This window comes from Micromesistius poutassou (assembly GCF_964030765.1).
Source record: "Micromesistius poutassou genome assembly, chromosome: 13".
NCBI classification, from domain to species: Eukaryota; Metazoa; Chordata; class Actinopteri; order Gadiformes; family Gadidae; genus Micromesistius; species Micromesistius poutassou.
This window is the reverse complement of record NC_140283.1, coordinates 18013279-18040413: the sequence shown is the minus strand read 5'-3', so window position 1 is coordinate 18040413 and position 27135 is coordinate 18013279. Positions and strand designations below refer to the sequence as shown.

The following is a 27135-nucleotide window of genomic DNA, read 5'->3' as shown; positions in this document are numbered from 1 at the left end:
ATACTTCCCTGTTTGGTCTTGTTGTGTGGGTTACCTGCACTCTGTGATGACGACATCGCCTCCCTTGATCAGACAAAGCAAATAACGGATGCCTCTGCTATTGATTTTGTGTCGTCCATAACCTTTGATTATTTGCAGAGGGGGAGGGGGGGGTGTGTGATGGAGAACCCAATAATACGTGAGCGCAACCATTTGCGCTGGTGTTTGCAAAACAATATTGCACACCACAGGTGTGCAATATTGTTTTGCAAACCAGAAATATGGGATGATGGGTTATGGGATGATGTTTTTTTTCCTCCATAATCCCACAGGGACTGAACAGGGGCTGACATTGCAATCGGCATTAGATATGAACACGCGTGTTGTGGCACTTCCAACTACACAAAAAGACCACTCAACCACTTGAACTATTGATGCTGACAAGCTTATAGCTTGAGTTCAACATCCCAATTGGTCATTGGGGAAACTCTGGTTGCAAATTGAGTCACAACAGAGCTGCATGCTTGGCATTGCAATATCAGTAAGGTCTTTGACTCTATCTAACCTCGTTTCATTTAGAGCATCACAACACATCGGTGTGTATTTGTGGGCTCGTCCTCCAGGTTTGGCCGGCCCTAACCTAGAAACCACCAGACAAGAGAGGGGCTCGGGGAGGGAAAGTGTTCCACTGCCTCCCACAATGGCCAGGCTTACAATAAGACCAACACTGGGCCATGACCATGGATGCTCAGGCTCAAGGCGTGAAGGATTCATTGCCAAAGGGTGTCATTACATTGATTTAGAATTGAGAAGGATATAGCCTTACATCAAGGTTCATCTGATTAATATATCTGATATCTTTTTCATTATCATAATTATATATAATTTACCGTAATTATGTACACAACAGAACTCTTCACTTGTTAAGCAGAAATTATGCAAGAAAAATGGATGATATGTAGAGTACGACATGACACTAATGAGGTCTAAATATGTGCGAACACAAGTCTAAACCGTGGTGCTCTCATCGAAGATGTATGGACAGTCATGTGCTTTCCAACGAAGAATCTTTTGAGCCAAGAGATCCATATATACACCACATGTAGTAATAACTTTACACATTCATACCACTGTAAAGGAAACCCTCTGTTCAACCTTAACAGGGAAATGTGAATCTTTAACTAGTATTGACATGAGTGAGACTGAAGCCTCTAATGCCATGCGTCCTGCACACCAAGCCAGGGGACTCATCGTATTCTCAGCCAGGGTTTCTGACATTTACCGGGGAAATTCAATCGTCGCCGTCGTGCCAAGTGTGCCCTCGATCGAAGGCCCTCTGTCGGCCAACTTGGTCGCCGAGCAACCAGGTGTCTATTTAGTAAACCCGGGTTCATTAGCAAACAACGACTTTTTTCTGAATCCTCGGCATCTTCAAAGACGTGTCGCGCGAGAAGGTCACCAGACGGTTTAGCTACACTGAGCGGTCGGTGTTTCATCGAGCGGTCAAACTTGCTTCTCGATCCTATTATGATAAACGTGCCTGCTGATGGAACTACGGTCAGATGCCTGAACTGGCAAGTATTTCCCCTTCAACTGCCCGCCTAAACTCAAATTGCTTCGTAGGGGATAATGCCAGTGAAGCCCCCCCCTCCCCTAGCAGCGTGCGGCCGGCTAGCAGACAGGGAGTCTGACATAATTGAGAAGATGGCGGGTTGTAAGGAGCCTGGATGTCGTCCCAGTTAACGCGTACTACAGACCCTAGAATTGGACGGCTGGTGACGGCCCTCAGGGGGGTCGAGATGCCGCGCATTCTGCCGTCGGTTGGTCTCAAGGGAGTGAAGCCAAAGCAGGGTTGTCTCGGCCCGCCATGCCAGCATGTGGCACTGTTACAGAACATCGAAAGTTCAAAACCATTTAAGCTGAAGAGGAGACTGAACAAATAATGGTAGTTGTTAATTAACCTCCATTAAACCGAAGAGGTTACTCAGGTTACTCGTGAAATCACTACTGGTGGTGTTTTGCATAACCTGATAATAATTGGACCTAGTACAGTGAAACTATTACCTAGTTTGTGTGAAGTGATCTTTTAAAGAGAGGTCTTTATTGGTCGATAATACCAAATGGACAAAATACAAAGTTAAAGGAATTGCTTAGATACATCAGCTAATGTCTTTAGAGTTCATGCTTACTTAGCTAGAAGGCTCGTGGCAGTGGTAGTATTTCACTGATATTCAGTTGATGAATGAATTCATGCCCGCCCATCTGTGTGTATATTTGTGTTCATGATGGGAAACAAACATCCGGTACTCGATGTACAACTGTTAAGTGTGTTGTACCACAGATGGGCCCTCACTGAAGTAGCGTATCCTTATTACTTTATTCGGCTTAGTTCTCTGCTTCCCTTTGAACCCACCACACGCTCGCAGGCAGGAATCCATTTTGAGTGCTTTTCTGTTATCGATGCAGCCGGTTTTAAGGCCATGCCATGGGGTTATCGCACTGTTGGCCACCACAATGCAATTTGTCATATTTCTACTTTCCATTATCTCGCCTTTTTTTAGTGTGACACCTGTTATAGGTTTCCCACTAATGTGTGTGTGGTCATGCGGTCGCGGACCAGATTCTGTCTGAAATGAGCTTCCGTGGAGTTTTATGGCCATGGACTTGTAAACATGTCTGGCCTGAGGTTACCCATTAGTCTAAAAATAGAAGTGGAACTTTTCATTTTGATGCAGTAGTAATGGCCTATGGTACAGCTGTACTACTAGTAGACAGCTATGCACCAATGCCTTGCTATTATTATTATTATTGTTGAGTGCTGAAAGGATTAAACTGTGAATTACTCATCAGAAATCCAATCAAATTGCTTCATAATGTTTCAAAGTACAATTACCAACCCTTTGCTGCTCAACGCTTTAGAAATTCAGAGCAATTATTATTCATTGTTTCAGATTTCCACAAAATGAGTTGATTTTGTTTTTCGTTATTGTCAAACCAAGCAGGCTATTATAATTCCTCACGTTGGGCTCTTTTAATGTGTGATGAAGAAAAATAGTCCCCTGTTCTGCCTCTGCGTCAACTGAGGTTTCCACAGACACGAACATCCTTCTGGTATATGGTATCAGGGTTCAATTTGCCCAGGAATTTGCTCATACACAGGACTCTCTTCCGTTGGCTTGTTTTACACCAGAAACCTGAGACACTGGAATCTAATGGACCCTTTTTCACAGGCGGTCAATAGAAGGGTAAAGGCTATCGCAGCATCGGTATGGTCGATGTATATTTACTTGACTAGTTGTGACATACTGTTGCAGTGCCATACCTAAATCAAACAGACCCATGCTACGCGCTACAGCTTGTTTTCTCCTACTTGTGAAAATGGCCCTATGTTAAAAAAAAAAGCTCTCTCCCCCCCCCCCACCCCCCCCCCCTCACAAAAAACCAATGTGTTCCACATCATTAAAGTCTCATTAATTCAATGAATAATGCGACTTCCACTGACCGTTACCATGGGCAACCAACATCTGACCTCTCCCGGTGCCCGGACCTCAACTTAATCACCACAGGGCATTCGCTATGCTAAGCCGAGCCCAGTGGACAATAACACCGGTAATCAATCATACAGTCGTAGCGCATACACATTCCCTGAATGTATACACTAATCTCCCAGCCCTCCGGGGTCCTGGGTAGAGTTTGCCTCGCGATAAGGTCTTCTGTGTTACAGCCCTTTTGACGGATTGACTTCACACACACACACACTAAGCCTGTATTATTATTTTTCCACTCCCGCTGTGAGGCTGCTATTATGTTATTGCTCATGAGCTCAAAAATAATAACAGTAATTGTGTGTGTGTGTGTGTGTGTGTGTGTGTGTGTGTGTGTGTGTGTGTGTGTGTGTGTGTGTGTGTGTGTGTGTGTGTGTGTGTCCCCATGATTCTACCTTTCTGTGTGCTCGGTTTTGTTATTCGCGGCGCACAGAAGGAGAAGGCCGAGTTCTGCGTCCTCACACCTCTACCAGTGGTCCCCCAGGTGCAGGATTAGAACGGTGATTTCTTCTCTCGCCTCCTCTCCCCTGTGTGCCTGTGTTGTGTAGTTGCGTGTGCGTTTACCTCTCGGGGGGGGGGGGGGGGGGGGCACTCTGTCTTGTAGTGAGGATGAATCACCACCCAGCTGTGTGTGCGTGCGGGAAGTGTCGCTTGTGTTTTTCCTCATCGCAGCCCGAGCCGGACCCATGTTAGCGGTGCAGCGGACCTGGCATGGGGAGCACTAGCTCCAGTGTGATGGAAACCGCAAACAATCACAGACGACCCACTCAGACGCGGCGGTGGTGGCGGCGGCGGCTACCTAGTGCTACTCTTGCCTAGTCCGAAGCCACTGGAAGTAGTTATTAGCCTACATTTAAAAAGTGCATTTGGTGCCAGCTCTGGCAGCCCAACATCCGTCTAAAACGGCATTCACGTTTGCCTTTCGAATTCACTAGTCTAAATCACCATAATCTAATAAATAAGTGTCTAATGTTGGAGCGATTCCAATAGTTCTTTGCTAAACGGCAACACTTATAAATGACGTGCTAGAGCGCTATCACCTCACAGTTTCTAAGTACGTGAACCCTCATAATTAACACGTCCTCCTCTCTGCCTGTGTGGGTTGCTGTTTGCGCTTGGCAAGGGCAGTTTCGACACGCTAAAGCAATTAAGCGATATTTCATCCCCGGCGGTCAAAAAACATTGTATCTATACAACATGAAACAATGGCAGCACTTGCTGTATCGAGATGTACATTGAGCTGTATACTGAGCTGTATACTGAGCTGTATACTGAGCTGTATACTGAGCTGTACACTGAGCTGTACATTGAGCTGTATACTGAGCTGTACAACATTTCCTTAATCTTGAGCTGGACTGACATGTCGGAAGAGGTGTAGAAGGTAGGAGGCTGCAGAGACCCCCTCCCTCCCTTCCCTCACCCCCCCCCCTCTCTCTTCCCCCCCCCCCCCCCCCCCCCCCCCCCCTGCCCTGAGGGATCAGCGGGGGTGGCCAGGCGGTGAGGTGGGGGGGGGGGGTGGTGGTAAGACGACCAGCTGGGCCACCCGTGTCATCAACACTGGCCCCGGTGTCGGCGTCATCCATCCAGCTAAGCTCCTGCGAAGGCTCGGGAAGCCATTGTTCAGAGTGAGAGAGGGGGGAATTGGCACGGGATGTTCTCTGGCTCGCCAACAGGTGAGGAGTGCACGGATGTGCCACTAAGTCGCCACCCCCAGATGCGCCCCCGGGGATTTGGGGAGTCGTGGTGCGTGACGTCCCGTTACCCACCCACATTATTTTTTTTCAGATTAAATCCTCCACACTAATGAACTGAATGAATAAAGGACATACCTGATGAAGTTCTAAAACGTCCTGAAGCCGTCCACTAAATTGGCTCTGTTTGCGCGCCTACGTGCCCTAGCAATAACTGTGTCTCGCTGTTAAAGGGGGGTGGGGGTGTTGCTGAGCAAACACCAGGCGAACGCGCTCCTGTGCGCCGTCAACACGGGAGTCGATTAACAGCAGCATTGGCTAGGAGTCGGTCTTCTGCTGCCGCGAGATATAATAACGGAATATAAAGGCTGGGGGAAATCCCTAATCAAAATGTTGTATTTGTGCGTGGTTTATTGCACGGCAAGTGGACTCAGCAGTGTTGTAAATCACTTTAGCTAAACACCATAATGTAGCGTTGACAAGCGGGCGCCCTTTCCCCCCGCGGACCGCCTCGTGACTGTCCTGTATTCCGCGGAGCGCCGCGACAAGGTGGTCTGCTTTGCCTCAGGGAGGGATCTTTTTTTTTTTTTTGGCCAACAAAGTATAGAACAACGCGGTTGTATATATTGTATATAAAAAAAGGCCAGGCGTGAATAAAACCCAGATACTTCCACCGGCTTGAAATAATTCCTCTGCAAATGTCAAGCATCCACATATTATGTCTGCGTTTTATTTTAGTACTCTATATTGGACTACAGTCCGAGGTTGTGTTTCTGATCAGCGCTCAGGATTTCACGAACACTTAGCTTGTTGAACGGAGGTGTTTGGAGACGCACGCCATGACAATACTTGGAACATTTGCAAGGATTTCGCTGCATTATTTTTAAGTTAGTGCACTTTATCAACTTGAAAGAGATATGTGATCAAGATGAACCCCACCAATAGGTGACTTGTCTCCAAGAAAGGAGTTGTGTAATCAAACGAGCAGTGGTTTGTTTTGTTCTGAGTGGGCCAACCACCCCACGTTGGCTGCTCAGCTTAGGCCATGGAGACTGCTTTTGTTATGAGCAAAACACTGTCCTTGTGCTCACCCCCTCACCCCCTATCATAGGTCTCAGCCCCCCAGCTTTTGTTTTCCCCCCCAACACTGTTGGAGACACTTCGGTCTATCTGATCCTGTTGGATTTTTCCATCTGTATTTTGATCAAGAAAATTAAACAAGCAATTAGGAGAAACCGGCAAAGTTCTTCTGTTAACAAGGTTTTCAGGAAGCTGTTTTATGCTTCACCCATGACAGTAATAACAATCTTAATTTACAAAATGTGTGTATATATATGAAAATGTGCTTTGCTCTTTAAAATTATTCATTCTGCAGTCACTTTGCTTAATTAACAACCCGTGGCTGGCTCCGTCGATTTGTTTCCCTACCGCTACACAGTTAGCCTTAACAGAGGGCACACTTCAGTCCTGACTAAACCCTGTTCCCTTGAACTCATAGATGGTACATTTCCCTTTTTTTTTTCTTGGAAGGACCACAAGCAGATTAATCCTCACATCCTGCCCAAGACAATGCTTAATCTCGTCAAAGAGAAAAAGGGAACCTGTGGTTTAACGACTGACTACGTCCCCCAGCTGGCTTTGTATGTCGTCGCCGTGACTCATGCGGCCGTTTCTCCATAAAGCCATTGAAGCCGTCCTCATGCATTTAGTGTCCCTGTGAAGTCTGTGTTCCTTGGAGACGCCTTAGTCACCTGCGTGCGTAGGTTGCCTGCCACAAGGGTCTCGTAAGGGGAGGAAATACTCAAGTCCTTTTCATTGTGTCCCTGTAACTGCTTTCTGTAGAATATTATTTAAATTGATTGTTTTGATGCAAGACATCATCACATCAATGGCGGTGTTTTTTTTTGTGATTTGGCCTGAACATCACCAGTTTATTGTCCCCGTAGGAGTCGGTTATTACTACTAAGTGATGTTTTGCTGTTCAGTACCATGAAATGCCTTTGTTTTGAAATTCTATAATTCATTATGCTACTTTCTTTGAATTACCCCTATTTGTTCTGTTAGTATCAAACGCTCTCTATCATTACTGGCAAAAATATCTGTACACCTTTTGACAGTCGAGCATTTCATCACTGAATTCAACACTTTCAATTCAACACTGATTCCTTGGATGTGTCACAAGGCAATGGTTATAAGACCATTAACCTTGAATTAATCCACTAGTTGAGTTGTTTTAACACTTGGCACGTTCTTGTGAACACACACCTCCACTCCAGCAGACTGAATACAGATTGAAGCCCTTTTCTTTTTTATTTCACTCTGGCATTATGCAGAGCGGCAAAGTGACAGCCCGGGAATGTGAGGAAAGACCTCATCAACAGCATTTTCAATCACAACTAAGCCCCCGTTCCATTAGCTGTTGCTAGGCAACTGCATCAGGACCACTCCATCTGGCGGGCGGATGGATGTGCATGTGTTGGCATCTGGGAGGAATCTTTGCCGCTGTGAAGATGCAGATGAAGGGCCCTAGTTGTGTCATCACCTCTTTACTTACCTTGACCACCATTGCATCCCATAATATTATGTTTTCACGTTTTCTTTATTCTGGGAATGATGGGGGTTATTTATTTAGTATTGAGACATTACTAAATGTACATTTCAAATACAGCGTGGCATTAAAACAGGCCTCAGAGTTGGTGTTCGAAAAGTATTCTTTCTTTTCGTGGAGTGGTGTGCTTCCTCTCGTGGTGTGGTGAGGGTGTGTGTCTGTGTGCAACCCAGTCTCACATCAAGATATGTAATAGCGGCTGGTCCACAGCGGAAACCACATAGCTTCACAATGACGTGGACGCAGTCAAGAAGTCAAGAAAACTCACAAGGTCTATTTTTTCTTTTCTTTTCCTTTATTGCCACATTACCATTATATTTGTGAACCAAAAAGAAACCCGCTCTGGACCAATTCTGTGTGTGTCCGTGTGAGTGTGCATTGTGAGTGTGAGTTTCCCCCCCCCCCCCGGATTACCGCCCTGCTCCTCCTGTCCTTTCCTTCTACGGTTGCAGCTGTCATACCACGGTAGAGCGGGTGCAGAAGACGCAGAGCCTGGCGTCTCTGCGGCGTTTGGACGCGTGGGATCTTGCATGTGGCATACTCGGCGACAGAAGGCCCAACACATGTTCCGTGACTCCACTGAACTTCAAATAGACTTGCGTGCGTACAAAGCATATTCATGGCAGAATGTTCCAAACGCCCTTACCGTTGGCTCCCCTCAGTGTGGCCGAGTGGATCACAGGAGCCGTACTTGTAGGAGGATAACCTCCTTAGTGCATTCAAACCCAGAGGCTCTCTGTGCTTCTGCTCTTGATCTTGCTTGTTGCCTTCGGTCGCTGATGCACCCTGGGAAGTCCAATTAAACCAATGAATGGAACGTGGCCGTGCTGAAACGGTATCTGATCCAAGTGAATGCATCAGGTGGACTTATTGAGTGCACATGGCGGGAAAGACTGCGTGCCAGAATGTTCCCGTTTGTTCCGTAGCCGGGAACCAAATCCTATAATGACGTCGATGTTGGCGTCCTTTGTAACAATCTCCCTATTCCTATCGGCCGCCCGGCCTTCATTCATTACCTCTGATCAATAGTTCCAGCGCATTGTCTGTAGACCTCGCGGTTCTTCACCAGCGGCCACAGAGACGGGCAATCTGTAGCATTAAACGCTCACACTTTTTCACTAACAATCCTTGTCTCAGAGCGAATTTATTGATCTGCTTTTGTTGCGGATCAATATCATGATTCCATCTTGGTCAATTGACACCATTGGTCATGCACTGGTTTAACGGAGGTAATTGGGTCTGTTAAAGGACTCCCAGTATACCAACAGGTGATTAGCGTGGGTGAGCTATAGAGCAGCTGGAGAGAGAGCTCCACCGCTGGGGAGGAGCACCGCCCACTCTCTGGGACTGAGCGCGACGTGAGGAGGGCCCTGGCGAGTGTGAAATGGCAGGAAGGCTGCAGGATACCAGATGGCGTATCTTGGCAAGCGACTGAAGACCTGTGCTAATCAGCTCGCCCCGGTGTTCTCCACACTACTCACCCTGTCCCTGGCTCGGTCCGCGCTCCCCACCTGCCTTAGGACGCCTCACTGTTGTCCCTGTGCATGACAATGAGTCTCCAGCGCGCTCTCTTCTCCAGCACGCCTGAATGACTACCGACGACCGGTGGCCCTCAGCTCAGTCGTCATGGAATGCTTTGGGAGGCTGATTACAGGATTACATCTGTGCCTTCCTCCCCTCGTAGGGTAGTGGCTGAGCTGTGCCAGACAAACCGCCTCCTCACAAATGTCACCCAAACCCAAGGAGCTGATTGTAGGGGTTCAGGGAGAGACACGACAACAGAGAACGTACACCCCCAACTGCGTTCTGTGTAAAGGGTGAGCGGCTATGAATACCTGGGAGTCCACATCATAGAGGATCTGACGTGTTGAACACACACAGACACTCGGGTGAGAGAGGCTAGGCAGCGTTGTTAACACCTCGGGCTTCTGAAGAAGTACCGAGTCTCCCGTGGGGGGTGTGCTTCAGCGCTTCTCCTCTGGAGCGGCAGAGAGCATTCAGACAGCGAGCAACAGCTCCGCTCAGGATAGGAGGGCTCTGCAGAGAGCAGCGCGGGCGGCTGAACTCACTCTTTGAAGCACCCTCCCCTCGCTGCAGGACTTGTGCAGAACCTGAGCCTACCCCGGCGTTGGAAGGTTTCCTGCTGCGGTCTGGCAAGCGCCTCCTCAGTCACGCAGAGACTGATAACAGAGTTTCTTTCCCCCAGGCTATCAGCACTGAACACTGAACTCAGCAGCTCTGTCAAGTTCCATGCACTCACGCACAGATTATTTATGTACGGTTGTGTTGCTTCTTCTGTTCGACAATAACACTAATAATTGTATTAGTGTTGCTTCTTTTTACTGTCTATACAGTTTTTCTTATTTTTTTTGCACAATCCTGTAAGAATTGCCACTGTCATTTGACTGTGACGAGTGAAGAAGATCTCGCATGGTAACACAATTTTGATGTGATGTGTGTCTGAAATCATGCTCGCCGTCATTTCATTCTGAAACAAATTCTTCACAAACATCTTCTCTTGTTTTCGGGCTTTGGGGTCAATGTCATGAGACTCTCTCTTCTCTCTTCCCAACTAAAGATTAACAATGACATGACTACTTATGTAGTCATGTCATTGTTTATCACTACTAGTGTCCTCCACAGTAGCTCTCATGCATACTTTAAGTGATGGAAGGATTACAGGCTTGATGATGCAGATATCACGGTCATGTGAGACCAATGTTCTTCCTAGTGATTGTAGGAAATGCAACAAGCAGTGGACTATCTTGAGACCATATAAACAGAGCCTGGGCAGATGTATGACCCCCAGAGTGAGGCATGTGTAGTCCAGAAACTGGACCACCCGATGTTACCCCCACGAGTGGAAACCTGTCACACACACCACAGTCTGTCTGTGTGTGCTCATATTGAGTGGGACTGGGACCTGCTGGATTTTGAACAGTGAGGCACTTGCAGCCAGCTGAATTTGGTGTGTGTGTGTGTGTGTGTGTGTGTGTGTGTGTGTGTGTGTGTGTGTGTGTGTGTGTGTGTGTGTGTGTGTGTGTGTGTGTGTGTGTGTGTGTGTGTGTGTGTGTGTGTGTGTGTGTGTGTGTGTGTGTGTGGTGACTTATCAACTCTCCTCCTGCAGCAACCTCGGGTACCTGGAGGATGCTTCTCCCCAGCTTGACTGGGAAAACATGGTTTATTTATCTGTCTGCCATCTATTATCCAGACTCTTCTTCTGCTATAATTATGTTTCGCATGTCAGGCCCTGCAGGAGAGCTATAAGGAGATTGGTAGATCTCTCTCTCCTCGTCTCTTTCTCCCCCTCTCTCACCCCCTCTCTCTCTCTGTCTCTGTCTCCCCCTCTCTCTCTCCCCTCTCTCTGTCTCTCTCTCCCCCTCTCCCCCCAAGAGAACTAGACTGAACCGACAGTTCCAACCAGACCTATATCCTTCACACACAATTCGTCCTCTTTGGTTTCCCCCTCACTGCCCCAGAATGTGTTTCTTCCAGACTGGTTTTTGACTGATGCGCACGTGAAATAAGTCACTTGGTTTTTTTCATTCCAAATGCATTTTTATTTAACCTCTTTAACCCTAACCCTAACTTTTTGCTACTCCTTCCGTACAACCCGCCTTCACTCAAAGTTTCACAGGGCCAGGATCATAAAACCCTGGTTTAAATGTTTTGAGTTTTGTTTATAAAGGTCTGTGCTCTGTGTGATAGATTCGACTCAACGTCTGACGTCGAAACTAAATGTACATATCTGTCTTGTCTTTGCTCTAGATCTGTACACCATGAGCAGCAAGCAGCACCCTCCCCTGATGAAGAAGCACAGCCAGACGGACCTGGTCAGCCGCCTGAAGACCCGCAAGATCCTGGGCGTGGGCGGCGAGGACGACGACGGCGAGGTCCACCGTTCCAAGGTCCCTCATCATTTATAATCCTCATTCGCACACAGAAATCCATCAGATTTCAGAAAGTTTTTCATGCATGCATTACATTTCTTAAATTCATACTTGACACACTTGGCACACTTTGTCACACGTGCCACCACAGAGAACGTGATTGGCCCCTTTTGTGAGGATACCTTCCGCTTGGCCGTGCCCCCTTCTGGACGTCCCCGTCATCTTTAGTATCCCGTCACCTCTGATCTAATGTAGACGCAGCCACAGGGAGAGGGCCTGCTCCTACGTCACAGAACCACAGCCCGCACATTGACAATTGACAGCGCACGTCCACAGATCCCTCTTTGTTTGTGGTTTTCTGTCCTCATCTCCGATGTCATTTTGAGGACAATCGTACAAGAGATTGGAGGGCTGCTCTCCCATTTCTGAATAATGCATGATGCAGAGGAAGGGGAAGCTGAGAGGAGAGAATAGGGGGAGTAATAAGATTCCGCCTCCTGTTTTTCATCTTTCTGTCCTGAGTTTGTATTCTTTAACCCCCCCTCTCGCAATGTTTACCAAGAGAGGCCTTGGAGCAGAGTGGAGCCCTTTCATGGCACTTCCCAGCTTTCGTCTCTCTGGTTTCATTTCTTCCCAATCACCGTGCAATGAGATGGCTCGAAGAGGAAAAGTACCCTGTCTATATCCTCCATACGCCACTAAATGATTCATGGGCTCTTACTAACCAAGTTGTGGTTCATGCAAAGAGGAAATGCAAATTCTGATCGTGCATGAATAAGAGTGTTTTTTATCGATGGAAACGTTTCCTCACTCTGCCGCTTACACCGCAGCCCCCTTTTATTAGTTCCAGCTTTTTCGGTACTAGATCAGTCCCCAGGAGGGGTATACAAGGACAGAGGGCAACGCGGGTAATAGCGGATGCAGCGCCACTACAGTCTCTCAATTCAACATCGAAACGCAGATTTCCACCACGCCTCCCTTAAACGCGGGAGACTGCGTGACAGGGGCTGGGCCGGAGGGGAAGAGGGCTGGGTCGGCGCCCGGGGCCCTTCTATAAACAATGCCAGGAAGTGCTGCTGCAGTCCTCTGTCCATCCGTCTTCCTGTGTCGGCGGTCCTCTCGGCGTGCTGATAAGACCGACCGACCGCACCAGTCCCTGGGAGCACACGCGTGTGCGTTTTTTCCGCCGCGAGGGTTTCGGCGGTGGAGGACAGAATTCCGGTCTGTTGTTGGTTGTCACGGTGGTGACCACTGACACCAGCTTTTGTCATGTGACTGGTTTAACCTGGTAGCGTGTAATAATGATGATGATGATGATTGTTGTCTCCAAGAGATGAGACATGCGTCTCATTTCATTTGATTGTTGCCGCCAGCCATATCCAGCCATATCCAGGATTACAATCTAAGACGAAGTCTGCAACTAACCCGTCATTTGTAATCCATTAATCATTTATTTTATTGAGTGTCATTGATAAGAGCTCATCTCTCGTTACCAGAGCAAAATGAATGCTTGCTTTGTCTGATAGCAGCCGAGTAAAAGTTATTTATATTCACTTTGATGTTGATGTGGAACAGAGACGGGCAACCAAATGCTTTCATATTAAAAGCTTTAAGCAGCACATATCTGATATTCCTTCTTGATACGTGACTGAAAAGCTGATCAAGCATCAAAGTTACAACCCATGATTGTGACTAAACGGCACTATTGAAGTCTGTACTCCCGCACTGGGAGGAGATTCTCCAGCGATGATTCAATTAGGTACGGGACGCGTTTCAGCGGGTCCTTGTTTAGGAAAAAAAACGTTCCTTTGTCGGGCCGGGCCTCGCCAGGGTGCTTGGTGTATGAACCTCAGTGCTCACTCCTCTGACGGGGCACAGTGGCTTTGTGTTTTCTTCCTCTTCCTCTTTCCCTCCTCGCTCCACAGCCCCCCGGGGCCGGACTTGTGCCTTCGCTTCAGGCCCGGTTCCTGTTGTGCATTTCTCATGGCCGTCATTAATATTTATGGGTTCCCGTCCGACGCAGTCATCTGATAGCGGTGTGGCTGGAGGGATCCATTCAGCCAGCCAGAGTAGAGCAACACACGTGTTAGTATGTACAGTATGGATATTGTGGATGTGTACAGTATGAATATTTATATGAACAAAATGTGTATTATGTATGTAGGTGCACCGTGATTTCATGAATATGGATTTCAGGCAAAAATGTATAGATATTTTCCTAAATTTAAGAAATAACCTTGAATGTAATCTTTCAATCATTGGTTGAAGTTGCTCCATATTCGAATACCTAATTCTACTTTCACATAAATCTCACAGAAACACTCCTGTGTGTTTCTGTTCATATTTTCCTACATTTTGGCCAGCAGCCCACAATAAGACCACATCTAATATATGCTCTTATGAATGTAGCTGTTTTTTTTATTTATATAGAGTGTATGTATAAATGAATGTTTTTTGCAAAGATAAGATTACACTTCACTAATCCCCAAAGGCAAATTAATGCAAATGCATGTTCAACATACACATTCACATGCAAACAAAGTCGATAGTATCCGGGAATCAATTCCCATGCCTTTACATGTGTTGGTGTGCTCCATGCATACTTGAGCATAATGGAGGATCTCATGGCATGCTCCTACCCAGCAGAAGACTCTGGCTTCCTGGTGTCGGTTGTCAAGGCTTAGGTCCAACCTTCCAAAGCCTTGGTGACTAACGGGCATTATTATCCTGATGGAAAAGGTCACGTGTCTCAGCCCTATATTTCATGATTACCCCCTGCAAATGTATGACATTTAAAAAAAAACTGTGTGGTGGGCGAAACTGACGCAATTCTATTACAGTTTCCATTCCATCTTGGGGATATTTTGGGTGTTTTAATTGGTCAGCTGTAGATTGGCTTAAATGACCAAAGTATTTGGTACTTTGGTCATTTAGTTTGACACTTTCATTAAAACATCAATCAATTAGGTGCCTTACCTTCTCCATATCATGATTCTGAATAATTCTCAGTTGGTATTCCCCTTCGGTAGAGAACAATTGGAAAGCTGGTTCTTTTTATGGTTTCAGTCATTTAGATAAATTATTCCTTCACATTTACATTTTTAATTAATTTGTACCTCATTCAGGAACCAACCTTTTGAACTATGGCAGATCTGCCAACCAGAAAATTACATTTTACAGAATTGAAATTAGACCAGAATGTCCCAAAAAACCAAATGTCATTGTGCCCTTGGAAAATGAATCAAAGCTCTTCTGGCTGCAACCAATTACTGTAATTGAACATTGTTCCTTGAGTTGGCATCTGTTTACGAGTAAAAACAGATTTATTCTCTTTGTCGTTTCTCTGAGACTGTGTTCTGCCACTGTAACGACGATTACCTGAGCTGGTTATCAGAGCTGACATTGACCAAAAGCAAAAATAAAGCCTTTTTTTATTTAGTTTGTATCACTCCCGGTCCAGCTAAAGCACTGTGAAAGCCTGCAGTAACCCTCTTCCCTTCCCCAAACAAAATAACACTTTGGTTAAACTAGTTGCTGCAGCACAACTGATCTGTGGTCAGAATAGTGGTGTATCGGTATCTGCAGTATCGGACTGACTTCGTCACTGGATCTTTTTTTTCTTTTCTTTTTTTTTTTTTATTGTGCTATGATGCACAAAAAAAATAAAGACGACTAACCTTTTTCTTTCGGGTTCACTCACCCCAGTTGTTCAGGCAATTACTCCAATTTCGATTGTATGCTTGCTATGATTGTTTCTCAGCCTTGTTTCTTAATCCCTTCGGATTAAACGGTCTGTTTAAGGAGTCAATGTCAAAATGCCCGTGTATCAGCAAGTCATGTGACCACACAGCTGCTCCTGTGGCCTTATAGTTGTGGGCTTTTAATATGTGCTATGGGCCCCTGGAGGTGTTTCAAAGTCTCCGGCAGCCAGTAATTAGGCCCTGGGGATGGATAGGGAGATATTTCCGACAACAACGGGGACAATACGTTAACTCAATGATCTGTAGATAATTGAATTGAATTCAAACGGGAATAATGAAGTTTATTGACCCTGTCTCAGCTGTCGCCGTTCTATTGACGTGTGGCAGGATTTCCCGGTCTTTTAATTGGCTTATGGTAAATTGATGTTTACTTGGGGCGCGGCCAATGCCGATACATCATGGGTGAGGCTGATGGTTAGATAGGGACCTAATGGATCCCCTTGATTTATGTGTGGGCTTTTGGCAGGCAGGTTTTTAAGAGTTTATGAGTTATGCTCAGCTGCAAACTTAATATGAAGAGGAAAGATCCATCCTTGGCTCTAGGTCATTCTTTGTGTATGTTTTTCGTACACAGGATGTGTTTTTGCATTTCTCAATACGAGGAAATAACCCGTTGTGTGTCAGAGCATAGGCTGCAGCAATCTCCCGGCCAATCGTGCGCTGCGGCTAGAGTCTCATGTGAGTCTGAAGCCCAAAGCAGACGTCCGTGTCAGGACAGATGCAAAGTGGCCCCCCCCCCCTGCGTCATCGTCGTAGGTGAATAAACTGTGAAAAGAAACTGAATCGGCTTGTATCTGTTTTGCATTCATTCACGACCCTGGCTGAAGCCGAGATGGAGACGAGATAGACGGGGCTTCTGGGGTGGAATGCTCTTGTCCTCGGGTTTTATGCTGCTAATTAGGAGTCTTACCATTTTGCCTTTCAGCACCTTCTAGAGGCCTAGATAGAATACATTAAAATGCGTTGGATTTAGCTGTGGCCATAAAACACTCTGCAGGATTATAGGATTTTGTGTGCTCTGATACATCCGGCCAGACGCATGGGATTCAAACAAAGTGAAGACGGAGAGTGAAATGTTTCCTGATATCAATCATTTGCTTTCCCCTCTCTCTCTCTCTTCCTCTCCGTCTCTGTCTCTGTCTCTCTGTGTGTCTCTCTCTCTCTGTCTCTCTGTCTCTCTCTCTGTCTCTCTGTCTTTCTCTGTGTCTCTTGCCCTCACAGATCAGTCAGATGCTGGGCAATGAGATTAAATATACAGTGAGGGAGCCTTTCGGAATCAGGTGAGATCTGCACTCTGTTCTGTTTCACTCCAACCCGCTAGAACAACTCTTATTGCACACCAAAGGTTCTTCAGACTCTGCTGCACCCTCTGCTTTATCCCTACATCCTTTGAGTAATCTCAAAAATATATATCTTTAGAGTTTATTGTATATATTTCTCTGTATTAATTATTGTTATATTTTCCTCTCTCTATACTCTCTCTGTGTCTCTCTCTATACTCTCTCTTTCATCTCTTTCTCACTCTCTCTAGGTTGTGGATCCTCATCTCAGCAGTGACATTCTCTGTCATGGCACTGATGGTATGTGTGTGTGTGTGTGTGTGTGTGTGTGTGTTTATATGTGTGAACAATAACCATTGCTAGTCACCCTTTAAATCTTAAAAAGTTAACCCCGACAATCAATCTGTTTAGGTTGTTTCACATGGGTGAGTTTGTTTCAATGTTTGTTCAACTCTGTTAGCCCTCGCTGCTCCTACAACATGAATAATTTCTATGCGTGTACATTTTTGGCCAGGAATGGTAGAGCTAGCCCACACTAATGAAAACATGCAGAAGCACAGAGCCAGCAACAGGAAAGAGGGGAACCAAAACATATAGCCATACTTGAAAAAAATATTTGTAAGAGACCTTTATACATGCAGAACCAGGATCTATTTTTGAGATTGTGAAAATTGTTTCACTTTCAAAAACAACTTTTTCTCATTTAGAATTAATGCAAATATTGGTGAAAAGATTCACTCAGCAAATTCAATTTAGGCTTCACCTTTTGGTGGAGGTTATATCATCTAATCTAAATAAACAATCTAAAGTGCGTGTTCTGTGTAAAAATGGAACGAGGCCAACCACTCCCCTGACCCCTACACAGTGGGCCATTCACTGTAGTGAAATCATGACCAATCTCACCCTGGCAACCGGGCTCCAGTCGCTGGGTGGAGCCAGGGGCGTGGCCTCTGGTGACACTGGGCCAATGCTCCGGCAGTGTGCTAGTGCCGTTCTCCTGAGCTATCTCCGGAGCACATCTGGTCCAGTTTTAACAGCTCTGCCTTTGTCTGCTGCACCACCTTGAGCCTCAATGTTCTCAGTGTTGGAGCAACGGACTCCCAAACAGCGAGACGTTGTCCCGGTTGTAAATGCCACTGTATTTCTGGATGCAAAGGCATTGACACATTGTATTGTGTGTTCCTCCTCCTCCTCCTCCTCCTCCTCCTCCACACACAGGCCTTGGTGTTCCCCAATCAGCTCTACGAAGTCGTCTTCGAGGAGGAGCTCTCCACCACCAACATCTCCATCCGGCTCTACGGCGGAGCCCTGCTCAGTGAGTGGATGAGACAGACGCAGAGACAGACACCGAGACAGACACAGAGACAGACGCAGAGACAGACGCAGAGAGACAGACACACACACACACAGACAGACGCAGAGACAGACGCAGAGAGAGACGCAGAGACAGACGCAGAGACAGACGCAGAGACAGACGCAGAGACAGACACAGAGACAGACGCAGAGACAGACGCAGAGAGACAGACGCAGAGAGACAGACGCAGAGAGACAGACACAGAGACAGACGCAGAGACAGACGCAGAGACAGACACACAGAGACAGACACAGACAGAGACAGGACACACTGACAGACACACAGAGACAGACACACAGTGACAGACACACAGAGACAGACACAGACAGAGACAGGACACACTGACAGACACACAGACTGACAGACACACAGAGGCAGAGACAGACACACACAGACTGACAGATTGACAGACAGACATTTTCCCAAAGGAGTAGAGAATACGTGCCAGAATCAAAAATGGCCCCTCTTTATCGTTATTTTTATACACGCATACATAGTCCGTGTTGAACCCCTTTTCCCTAAGAACCAACGGCCCCTTCAGCCCCTTTGGCGCCGCCGGGAGCCAGCACACTTTGGGCAAGGTGCGGTGATTTGTTCCCGAGGTTGTTATTTTCTCGGCTTATCGACCGCCGCAGGCGATAGGTGCTCATAAATGCACGGCAATTATCGCCACTCTGCTCCCCCGGGCGGAGGAGGGAGCCGGGAGATGCGTGTGTGTGATTACTCTAATGGCGTTCTGACAAATCCCCCCGCTGGGGGGAAGAGCAGCCCTGGTCCATCAGTCAAACGTGGAGTGCTGGCCGACGCTTCTGTGTAAGGTGAAGATTCAGAAGAAGGAGGAGGTGGAGAAGGAGAGGGGCGGGAGAAGGGTTGTGTTGTGTTGGGAGAGTGTTTGTCGTGTTTGGTTTGAGAAATGCACCAGTGTGTAGGAGGGCTTTGGGGAGGGGGAGCGGAGGTGCCGATCGTCAAAAAGGTGGAGAGGAAGTGCTCCGGCACTTGGGGTGGTGTAGCACACTCGAATCAGGACGAGGCACGCTTTCAGCGTGCGCTGAATCGAGCGACGGGGGTTATTTTCTCATTATACTTGATCAAATTAGATCTTTTTTGTAAAATGGGAGAGTTAAAGTGATTGCCCTGCGTTCTCCTTTTGTGAAACGTGACTTTGTTACTCGTCGAACGAATGAACGTTCCACACTTCCATCCCCGCAGTCTCAGGGATCCTCCAGGGTGGGAGGGCGGATTTTAAAAGTGTTATTGTAAATGTCAGCGAGCTCCGTGGATTAGCAAGTGAACAGGATGAACCCTAACGAGACGAAAGGAAAGAGGAATCAGGGGGAGGGGATTGGGGGGGCTGCTCATCCCCCAAGCAGGTGGGACGTCAGGCAGGAAGTGGATATAATCTCCTTGGCCCGCCCACCTGTCAGCCGCCCCCCCCCCCGGCTGGGCCACAAAGCTTCGTGATAGGTGAGAAAAGCAGATAGTAGAGTTAGAGAGGGAAATGAACAGGGAGAACGATGGAGACGGGTTTAATGAGAGCCAGTGACTGAATGAGAGGAAAGAGCCAATTTGCTTGTTATACTCAACTGTCACCTGTCCGTTTGAGCTGCCTAGATGCTTTTTGTGACTTGTATAGCCCCCGTCATCCTCCCTAACCCATCCCACCTCCCCTGTCTGACCTTTGACCTCTCCAGGTCTGTCCCTCGTCATGTGGAACGGGGTCTACACGACCGAGAAGGTCATCATCCAGTGGACGCTGCTCACTGAAGCCTGCTACTTTGCTGTGCAGTTTCTAGGTGAATAAACCTTCATCAATATATATCATCCACTGTTTTAGGCCCTCTTAGGTCTAATTTTATTGCTGGACTGACAGCAGGGTAGTTTCCCTCCCCTGTGCCAATGCGTTGCATTGTGTTTCCTTCTCTTGGATTCCCCTCTAGTCCAGCTGTTTGGGCTCTATTCTCAGCGGCAACGTCCGGATAATAATGAACGTGTTACTGGCGCCCTCTGGTGGTCATTTTCCGAGCATAGCGGTTTACACCGGTTTGTGTGTGTGTTTTTTTTTTTTTTTTAGTGACGTCCGTTACCCTGGCGGAGCTCGGGGTCATGCCCAACACTGCGGTGCTCCTGCTGCTCAGCCGGCTGCTGTTCCTGGTGGTGACCCTGGCCTACTACTACCATCTGGGACGCAGGAACAAGAAGATGTGACGCCGCCGCCTTTTCTTTTTTGCTTGTGGAGGACACAGATGAGCGCAGATTTGTACACACGCACACAGATGCACGCACACACTCTTAGCATGTACACACTTACATGTCCGCACGTACAAACGTGCCCAAACACAACTCCACACACATGCACGCACACACCTACACACACGCACACATCTACACACAAAAACATCTGCGCACATACACAGGCACGCACCCACCTACACACACGTACGTAAGCACACACCTACACACACACATAGACGAGTGGCGCTTGGATGAGTTCTGGTCCGACGCAATTGGGGGGGGACTTTGAACGCCCTAATCAACACCTCAACCAATCACAGCACAGCACTAACCAGGAGGTGGCGTTTGACCTCATGGTTATAGTGAACGATCTCTTGATGGACTATGAGATCAATACGAACACACGGCTCCTCTGTGCTGGTCCCTGGTCTAGGTTTGATGTTGTAAAGTGTTTGCTAGATGTTTATATTGAAGTTTCCATTGTCCTGGTCATTTAGTTTGCTATGAACGTGGCGTAATTGCATAGCGAGTCCTTGTGTTGTACACAGAATGTTGAGCGGTTTCGCTCTGGCTTTGGGTTGGGACAACAATAATCATGTTCTTTCCCAGAGCTCATGTTTACTGGGAGCTGTTTAGTGAAAAGCTGGTTTTACAAAAGCATGGCTTCTCGCAGCATATTTCAAAGACCAATTGTTGCGTGCTGTAATGTTTGATTTCCATTGACCGTGTTAATGATTAGTAGTATTATTATGGGTATCGAGATAAAGCATAAACGTGCTGCAATCCCAATTCCCTTTCAACGCTTCAAACAATACACAGATATGGACAGTGCACATTCTACTGGATGTGTCTCAAATACCACACTCAAAACAGCCTCTGTAAAACAAAAACAATGTCCAAATAAATAAACAAGGTCTTTGTTCATATTTAGGCACACATTTACCAGACTGATACAAAAATGTTTTGAATTTGCAGGTTCTTAATCAAACAGGGTTTTTCTCTTAATCGATGAGCTCCTTTTTAATTTGGCTGTATCGAAAGAAACTGGGTCCAAAAATGTATTAAACTGATCAGAAGATTATAGGCCTGCCCTTGATTAATCAGGTTTTTATAACAACAGCATTAGCTAATGTCTTATTAGCTGAAGTTTCAGGGGAAATGGTGTAGTTCCTGATTCCTAGTTCCAGATCCTAGTTCTGTAGCAGTGTTTTTGTTTTCACTCACCACATATCTTAAGCCTTAACTTAAAAGCATTTAAAGAAACAATGTCTTATTTCCTGTAAATATGTAAGTACAATGCAGTATAACACCGTTGGGGGGTCCCTTGAGGCAGAACAGGGAATTTGTATATTTACAGTCTGAATAATCACACTTGGAAATTGTTTTATTGTTTGATAGTTTTGTGTCAGCAGGAGTCTGTTATTTAAACCTATTTGATTGGCATTTGTGTTTCGATGTTACAATATTTGGCATGCCATGTACTTCACTGTATACAGATATCTAGCGGAGACAAACAAAACAACCACACTATTATCAGAAGATGTGGTGAATATCTACTGTTTATTATGTAATGGTAGTGAGTAGATGAACTAGATTTGGAGAAAAGGAACGCAGAATAATTGTATTAATTGAATATTATGCTGTGTTAATTAAGCTTCTGGTAAACACATGCTTTACTCCTAGCAGCATGTTCTCCAGTGATTTTACTTTTTTTTTTTTGTTAAACACTACCTCCCAATATAGCCCCATTCTCCACACCCCTCCCAGCAAGTTCATGTTTTAGATTCCTGCCAACAAACAGGCTATCATATGTTTTGCTGCTGGGCCCCATTCATTACCAGGATAGACACACCAAGCCAGAGTTGGACTTTGACTCCATGTCGAACACAACGGTCGTTTAAACTGCCAGCCCTCTGCTCAAAGGGAGTAGTCGGACTGGGTTTAACTCCCTCAACCTAGCTGCGGGTTTGCGGTTTCGAGTTTTCTCCTGCGAGCGAGGCGGCCGTGCCTACTACTTGATCCGGTGCACGGTGCCGACCCAGGGCAGCAGGAACACGGGCGAAGTCTCCCCTGTGTGTTCCTGCAGGGTAGCAATTACTCTCTTCTGGCTGCTATTTAATTAGACGCACGCGGCCCGTCCGACTGACAGCGTACGTCGCGGACTGCCCGCCCTGTCCCTCCATGGCATAATTATGCCTCCGAGTTAAATGTCGTCCCTGGTCTCCAATCATCGACCGGCCCTAATGTAATGTTTAAATTACAGGGGACCGGGGGGGGTCGGCTCCTCTCTTCATACTCCCATATGGGCCTGCCTATTTCATTTTGGGGCATAAATCACATGTGCTGCTCATTTTTTTTTTTGTTGTTGTTTTCGAGTTGACAGAAAGTCAAAACTATGATAAATCAGTTCCGATGTGAATCCAGTCAGTAGGGTATTGTGTGGAGCAAATCCGGTGGATTTGTTTCATCATGTAGCATCTTGGTGTTTTTGGCCTATATTGTACTACACATAAAAAAATCGATTGATTGATATGGAATTCCAGTATTTAGTTTGAAATAAAGAAAACCACTGTTTATTTTGTAGACTCCCAAAAAGGTTTGATTTTATTGTGTTTATTGTGCAGTGCTCTTGACAACCATGCCCACAATGGGTGGGTGAGTTTGACTTGCAATATATTAGACATGTGTTTATACTTCAAACCCAGTTTAAGGGCCAATAACAAACTGAAGCGACACATAAACATGCTTTTTATTAATGTATAACTCATATGTAAAGCAGGAATCAGAAGCACACTGCTAGGAACATTAACAACTATCCCCTTTTTCAGATGTCAGAGTTGTGTAGTTTTTAATTTCAGGGTCATCTAAACTCAAACACATGTCTTGTTCCAGGGTGTTGACACACTGGGCCTCACTAGTCATGATCTCTATCTCAGTTTACACCACAAGAGTGAACTGGTTTGAAGATATGGACTTAACTAAAACAGGAAGTCTTTAAAAATAAATTTTAAAAATATAAATATTATTTATTTATTTGAATCATAGGGGTTATACAGTATAACAATAGAGGTTCTCCTTCAGTTTTTCAGTTGTTTTTTTTTCAACATAGGTCAACAAGGCCTAACGCGACCACCTCCCACCCAGCATACAAAAGAAAAAATTAAATTAAATTAAAAAAAATAAAAAAATAAAAAAAACACAAAGGAAAGAAAAAGAACAAGCCAGGATGATATAAGAGACTAAATAGTGACAGTCAACATAGAGCACAAAACGAATTCAGCAAAAGGAAAGAAGAGCCAAGGCTCAAGTGCTAGGGGTGTCACTTTGGGCGTTATTTGTAAAACAGGAAATGTCTTGTTGCATTTTATATGGGAAAAAAGCTATTGGGTCCAATGTAAAAATATTTTTAAAACCATACTTTGGTTTAATTCTAAATACATCAAGTTACGTTTTGAGTGAAGTGTAAATCATGTGTAAAATAATCAACAATCGAAATATAATTCACTTTGTTGAATAGTACAGTCTGGGTCACTGTTGCCGAATTGATTTACAATAACTTTCAATGCATAATGTAATGTAATGCAACGTTTCCCTGTTGGCAGCAACTTGTAGCCGGACAGGAACTGGTTAACCAGCAGGCTCCTGTCTACCGCATGGTGGGGGTGTGTTCATTTTCCCACACACACGTCCTACCATGTTCCCCCCGAGCACCAGACACTCCACACACACTCACACACTCACACGGGAGACGTCAGCTCGTCCACAGCCGCTCTTCCCACGATCCACACAAAGTAAGTCATCGGAGGCTGTATTTTGCTTTACCTTAAAGACTGTTACATGGAAATTAAAGCGTTAACGCGATGTCGGGGCTGTAGCGCCTTTTCTTTAAGCCCTTATGAATACTTTTTCTGACCGTATCTTTACTCTGTGACGCGACTCGGTCCTGTATAACGTCAAGCCTGATGTTGACTTAAACGAGGTGTAACGAGGTGGGTGTTTTGAACTACTGATGTTTTACATTTGCTATTCTAAAAACGTATTGTGGTGAAATCACTTAGGTTTAGAGCATTTCAGTGTTGGGATTACATTAGGACGGACGGGTCTACTGTTAGGCGATTGGTGGTTCATTAGACGGGACGGGGCAAGGGGCGATCCCATTATCCATGTCCCATTATCCAGATCCTAGTCTGTTGTGGTGCTATTCAGTTGTATGGGAGAGACCGGTTCTTCAAGTCTCAAAGTGTAATAATCCATTATTGCCAGGGGAAGTATGTGGGTGATTGGTCATTATGTCGACACGACATTAGGAGTTATCACCGTTTTAGTGTAAGGTGGTTGTTATGGGATCACATGTGTGCAAGTGGGTCATTTAGGATGAATGTATGTATGGGTTGCTCCTGTTTTCTTTGTGTACTTTGTTACCGACTGCAGTTGTTTGGTGATTTATGGGAACAGTTGATTCCACCCACCACATGTTATAGTCCAGCCTAATCCTGGCTTTATCCCCCACTCTGACACACAGATTACTGTTGCATTGTGTATTGTCTTGTGATTATTATTTTTTCCAACCAGCACAGATCTACAGATATGTTGGATTGGTATTGATTGTAAAGCACATTTATAAAGTTTAAACACCTAATGCCAACTACGAAAATGGCAATACAAGACATAGAAACTGGTTTATTACCTAATAAAAGATAGAAGCTGGATAGTCCAGTTTTTAAATTTTTTTGAACACTTGGCAAGTACTGCACTGTAACCGGTACAATGTTCTAACTAGACACATTTTAGTGTTTATTAAACTGTCAGAATAACTATTGTTTAAGGTTAAAAACGCAGTACCGAACCTTGTGCTACCAGTTGAACAGTTATAACAATATAATATAATAATAATAAGTCTACCGGATTTACATTACATGTTCAGCTAAGGTGTGTTGTGGTGACTCCAAAAAGTCTTTCTCTTTCGGCAGTTGCGATGCCAGGCAGTTCAAGTCTTTGGCTTGCTCACCCCCCCATCATTTCCAGCCCAGACTTAACGTTTTTAGCTTTCCTGAAAAAACAAACCCAAACTATATAATTTGTACCATTTCTCATCAGGACATATGGTTAAGGCTTCTCTCTCTCAGTTTTATGTCTCTAAAAAAGAAAAAAAAGCCCACCTAAGCTTAAACCCACATGCCACTGCTGCTAACATGTAAACAAACAATCTGTTTTAAGGATTATCCTCATTTCAAGGGACTCTCTAGCTTAGCCTAAACCTTTCGAACAGGTTCCTGTCCGTTCTATGATTTCGGTTTCCTGATATGATGGATGATATCGGTTGCTTACACGGTTACCAAGAATTTGGATGTGGTGGTTGGCTACCAGCCAAAGAGCATAGTCTGTAACCTAGCCACACCAGGCGCCTGAGTCAGTGGGTACAGTTTGAACATGTTCCCTATCTGTTGTTCACCGTTTAGCACGGTAAGGTTGGGGTTAGATGCTTATAGCTTTTTTTTATATGATCTTTAGGGTGTTGTTCTCTATAAGGTTATTCTCAGTGTCCTCAATTAACCACAATGACAATGTTGTTTTTTTCAGTTAGGCCTGGTCGTGGCTTTTGTTTCTGTCTGTAGAGTGTTCTTGGCGCTAGCACATGTAGGTGTTTATCACAAGACATGTGTGCCCGCGCTCTGGGGATAAACCAATCAGAGCAGATCTTGTTTACATCGTTAGCTGTACAGGAGGAGATCTGTTGTCAACAGATGTGACGTAGGAACCCACATCTACTCTTCTCAACCTGAGCAGCTCACAACAATGTTTTAATGGCTGCAACCGAAACCACCACCATCTAACTGGCCTCTTTCAAAGGTGTATTCTCTTTCTATAAATGACTTTAACCTGCTGGTGGTTCTCTCTCCCACCTCTCAGTATGACTGTTCCTCTTTTCGAGAACTCTGCCTGCCCACGAACCCTGGCTCTCTTGCATCATTTTCGGAGATAAGAAAAATGTTCGTGTGCACTGTTTCGACTGTAAAACATCCGTTTTAAAACCGAGTTAGTCTTGTGTTGCCGTTTTGCGTGCTCAGAAACTGTTTAATCACTGTCCCCACTGTGAGGTAGAGATATCACTCATCTTCCGCATCTCTTTTTCTCTCTATCTCTCTGTTGTTTGACTTCCTCCCATTGCTCATCTTTGAATGCTTCTCTTATCCGGTGTGTGTGTTGTAAAAAAAGGAAAGCATTGTCTATGAGTGACATATGTTCTGTACTGTATGTGTTTTGCGTACTTTTGCGGAGTACGGAAGCAGCTTGTGTACTTAACTCTTGTCTCTCTCTCCGCAGACCTGTCACCATGGGGAATGGATGCATCACAGCCACCAAATATTTCCTTTTCCTCTTCAACCTCCTGTTCTTCGTAAGTGACCACAGTCCCTCAACATCGACCACTACCTGATGTATAACAAGTTGCCACACACACACACACACACACACACACACATAGCCTGTTCCATAAGCCCCCGGCCCCTCCCCCCAGCTCATAGCTCCGCCTCCATGTTGCTTCAAGATCAGCAGAGATTGGGCCTGGCCATTGTGTGTCACTCAACTTTTTATATCCGCTTCTGCAAACGGTGGTGAGAAACCGCAAGACTAGGGGAAAACGGATACAACTTGCCACCCATGTGGGTTTTACAGACACACCTAACCTGCTGGTGGTACTGATTACTGGGTAAAGGCCAAGCGGAAACAAAGGCCTTGTATTTGTCCTATCCTTTCCTTATCCCTTATCCTTATCCATCTCCTCGCATCCACTCC

At 45.7% G+C, this 27135-nt stretch overlaps 2 protein-coding genes across 2 annotated transcripts in view; both read left to right on the top strand.

Moving 5' to 3' along the window:
- LOC311357554 (tumor protein p53-inducible protein 11-like) overlaps positions 1–23070 on the top strand; it is a 28724-nt gene extending 5654 nt beyond the window's left edge. The window contains exons 3-8 of the mRNA XM_084477533.1: positions 11592–11731; positions 16696–16754; positions 17006–17054; positions 17973–18069; positions 19800–19901; positions 20180–23070. Coding sequence (XP_084333659.1) covers positions 11603–11731; positions 16696–16754; positions 17006–17054; positions 17973–18069; positions 19800–19901; positions 20180–20313 — 570 coding nt within the window. The 5' untranslated portion in view covers positions 11592–11602 and the 3' untranslated portion in view covers positions 20314–23070. The remainder of the gene's footprint in view (positions 1–11591; positions 11732–16695; positions 16755–17005; positions 17055–17972; positions 18070–19799; positions 19902–20179) is intronic.
- Positions 23071–24036: 966 nt separating this feature from the next.
- cd82b (CD82 molecule b) overlaps positions 24037–27135 on the top strand; it is a 19293-nt gene continuing 16194 nt past the window's right edge. Inside the window, exons 1-2 of the mRNA XM_084477461.1 lie at positions 24037–24131; positions 26665–26737. Of these exons, the coding sequence (XP_084333587.1) occupies positions 26675–26737 (63 nt within the window). The 5' untranslated portion in view covers positions 24037–24131; positions 26665–26674. The remainder of the gene's footprint in view (positions 24132–26664; positions 26738–27135) is intronic.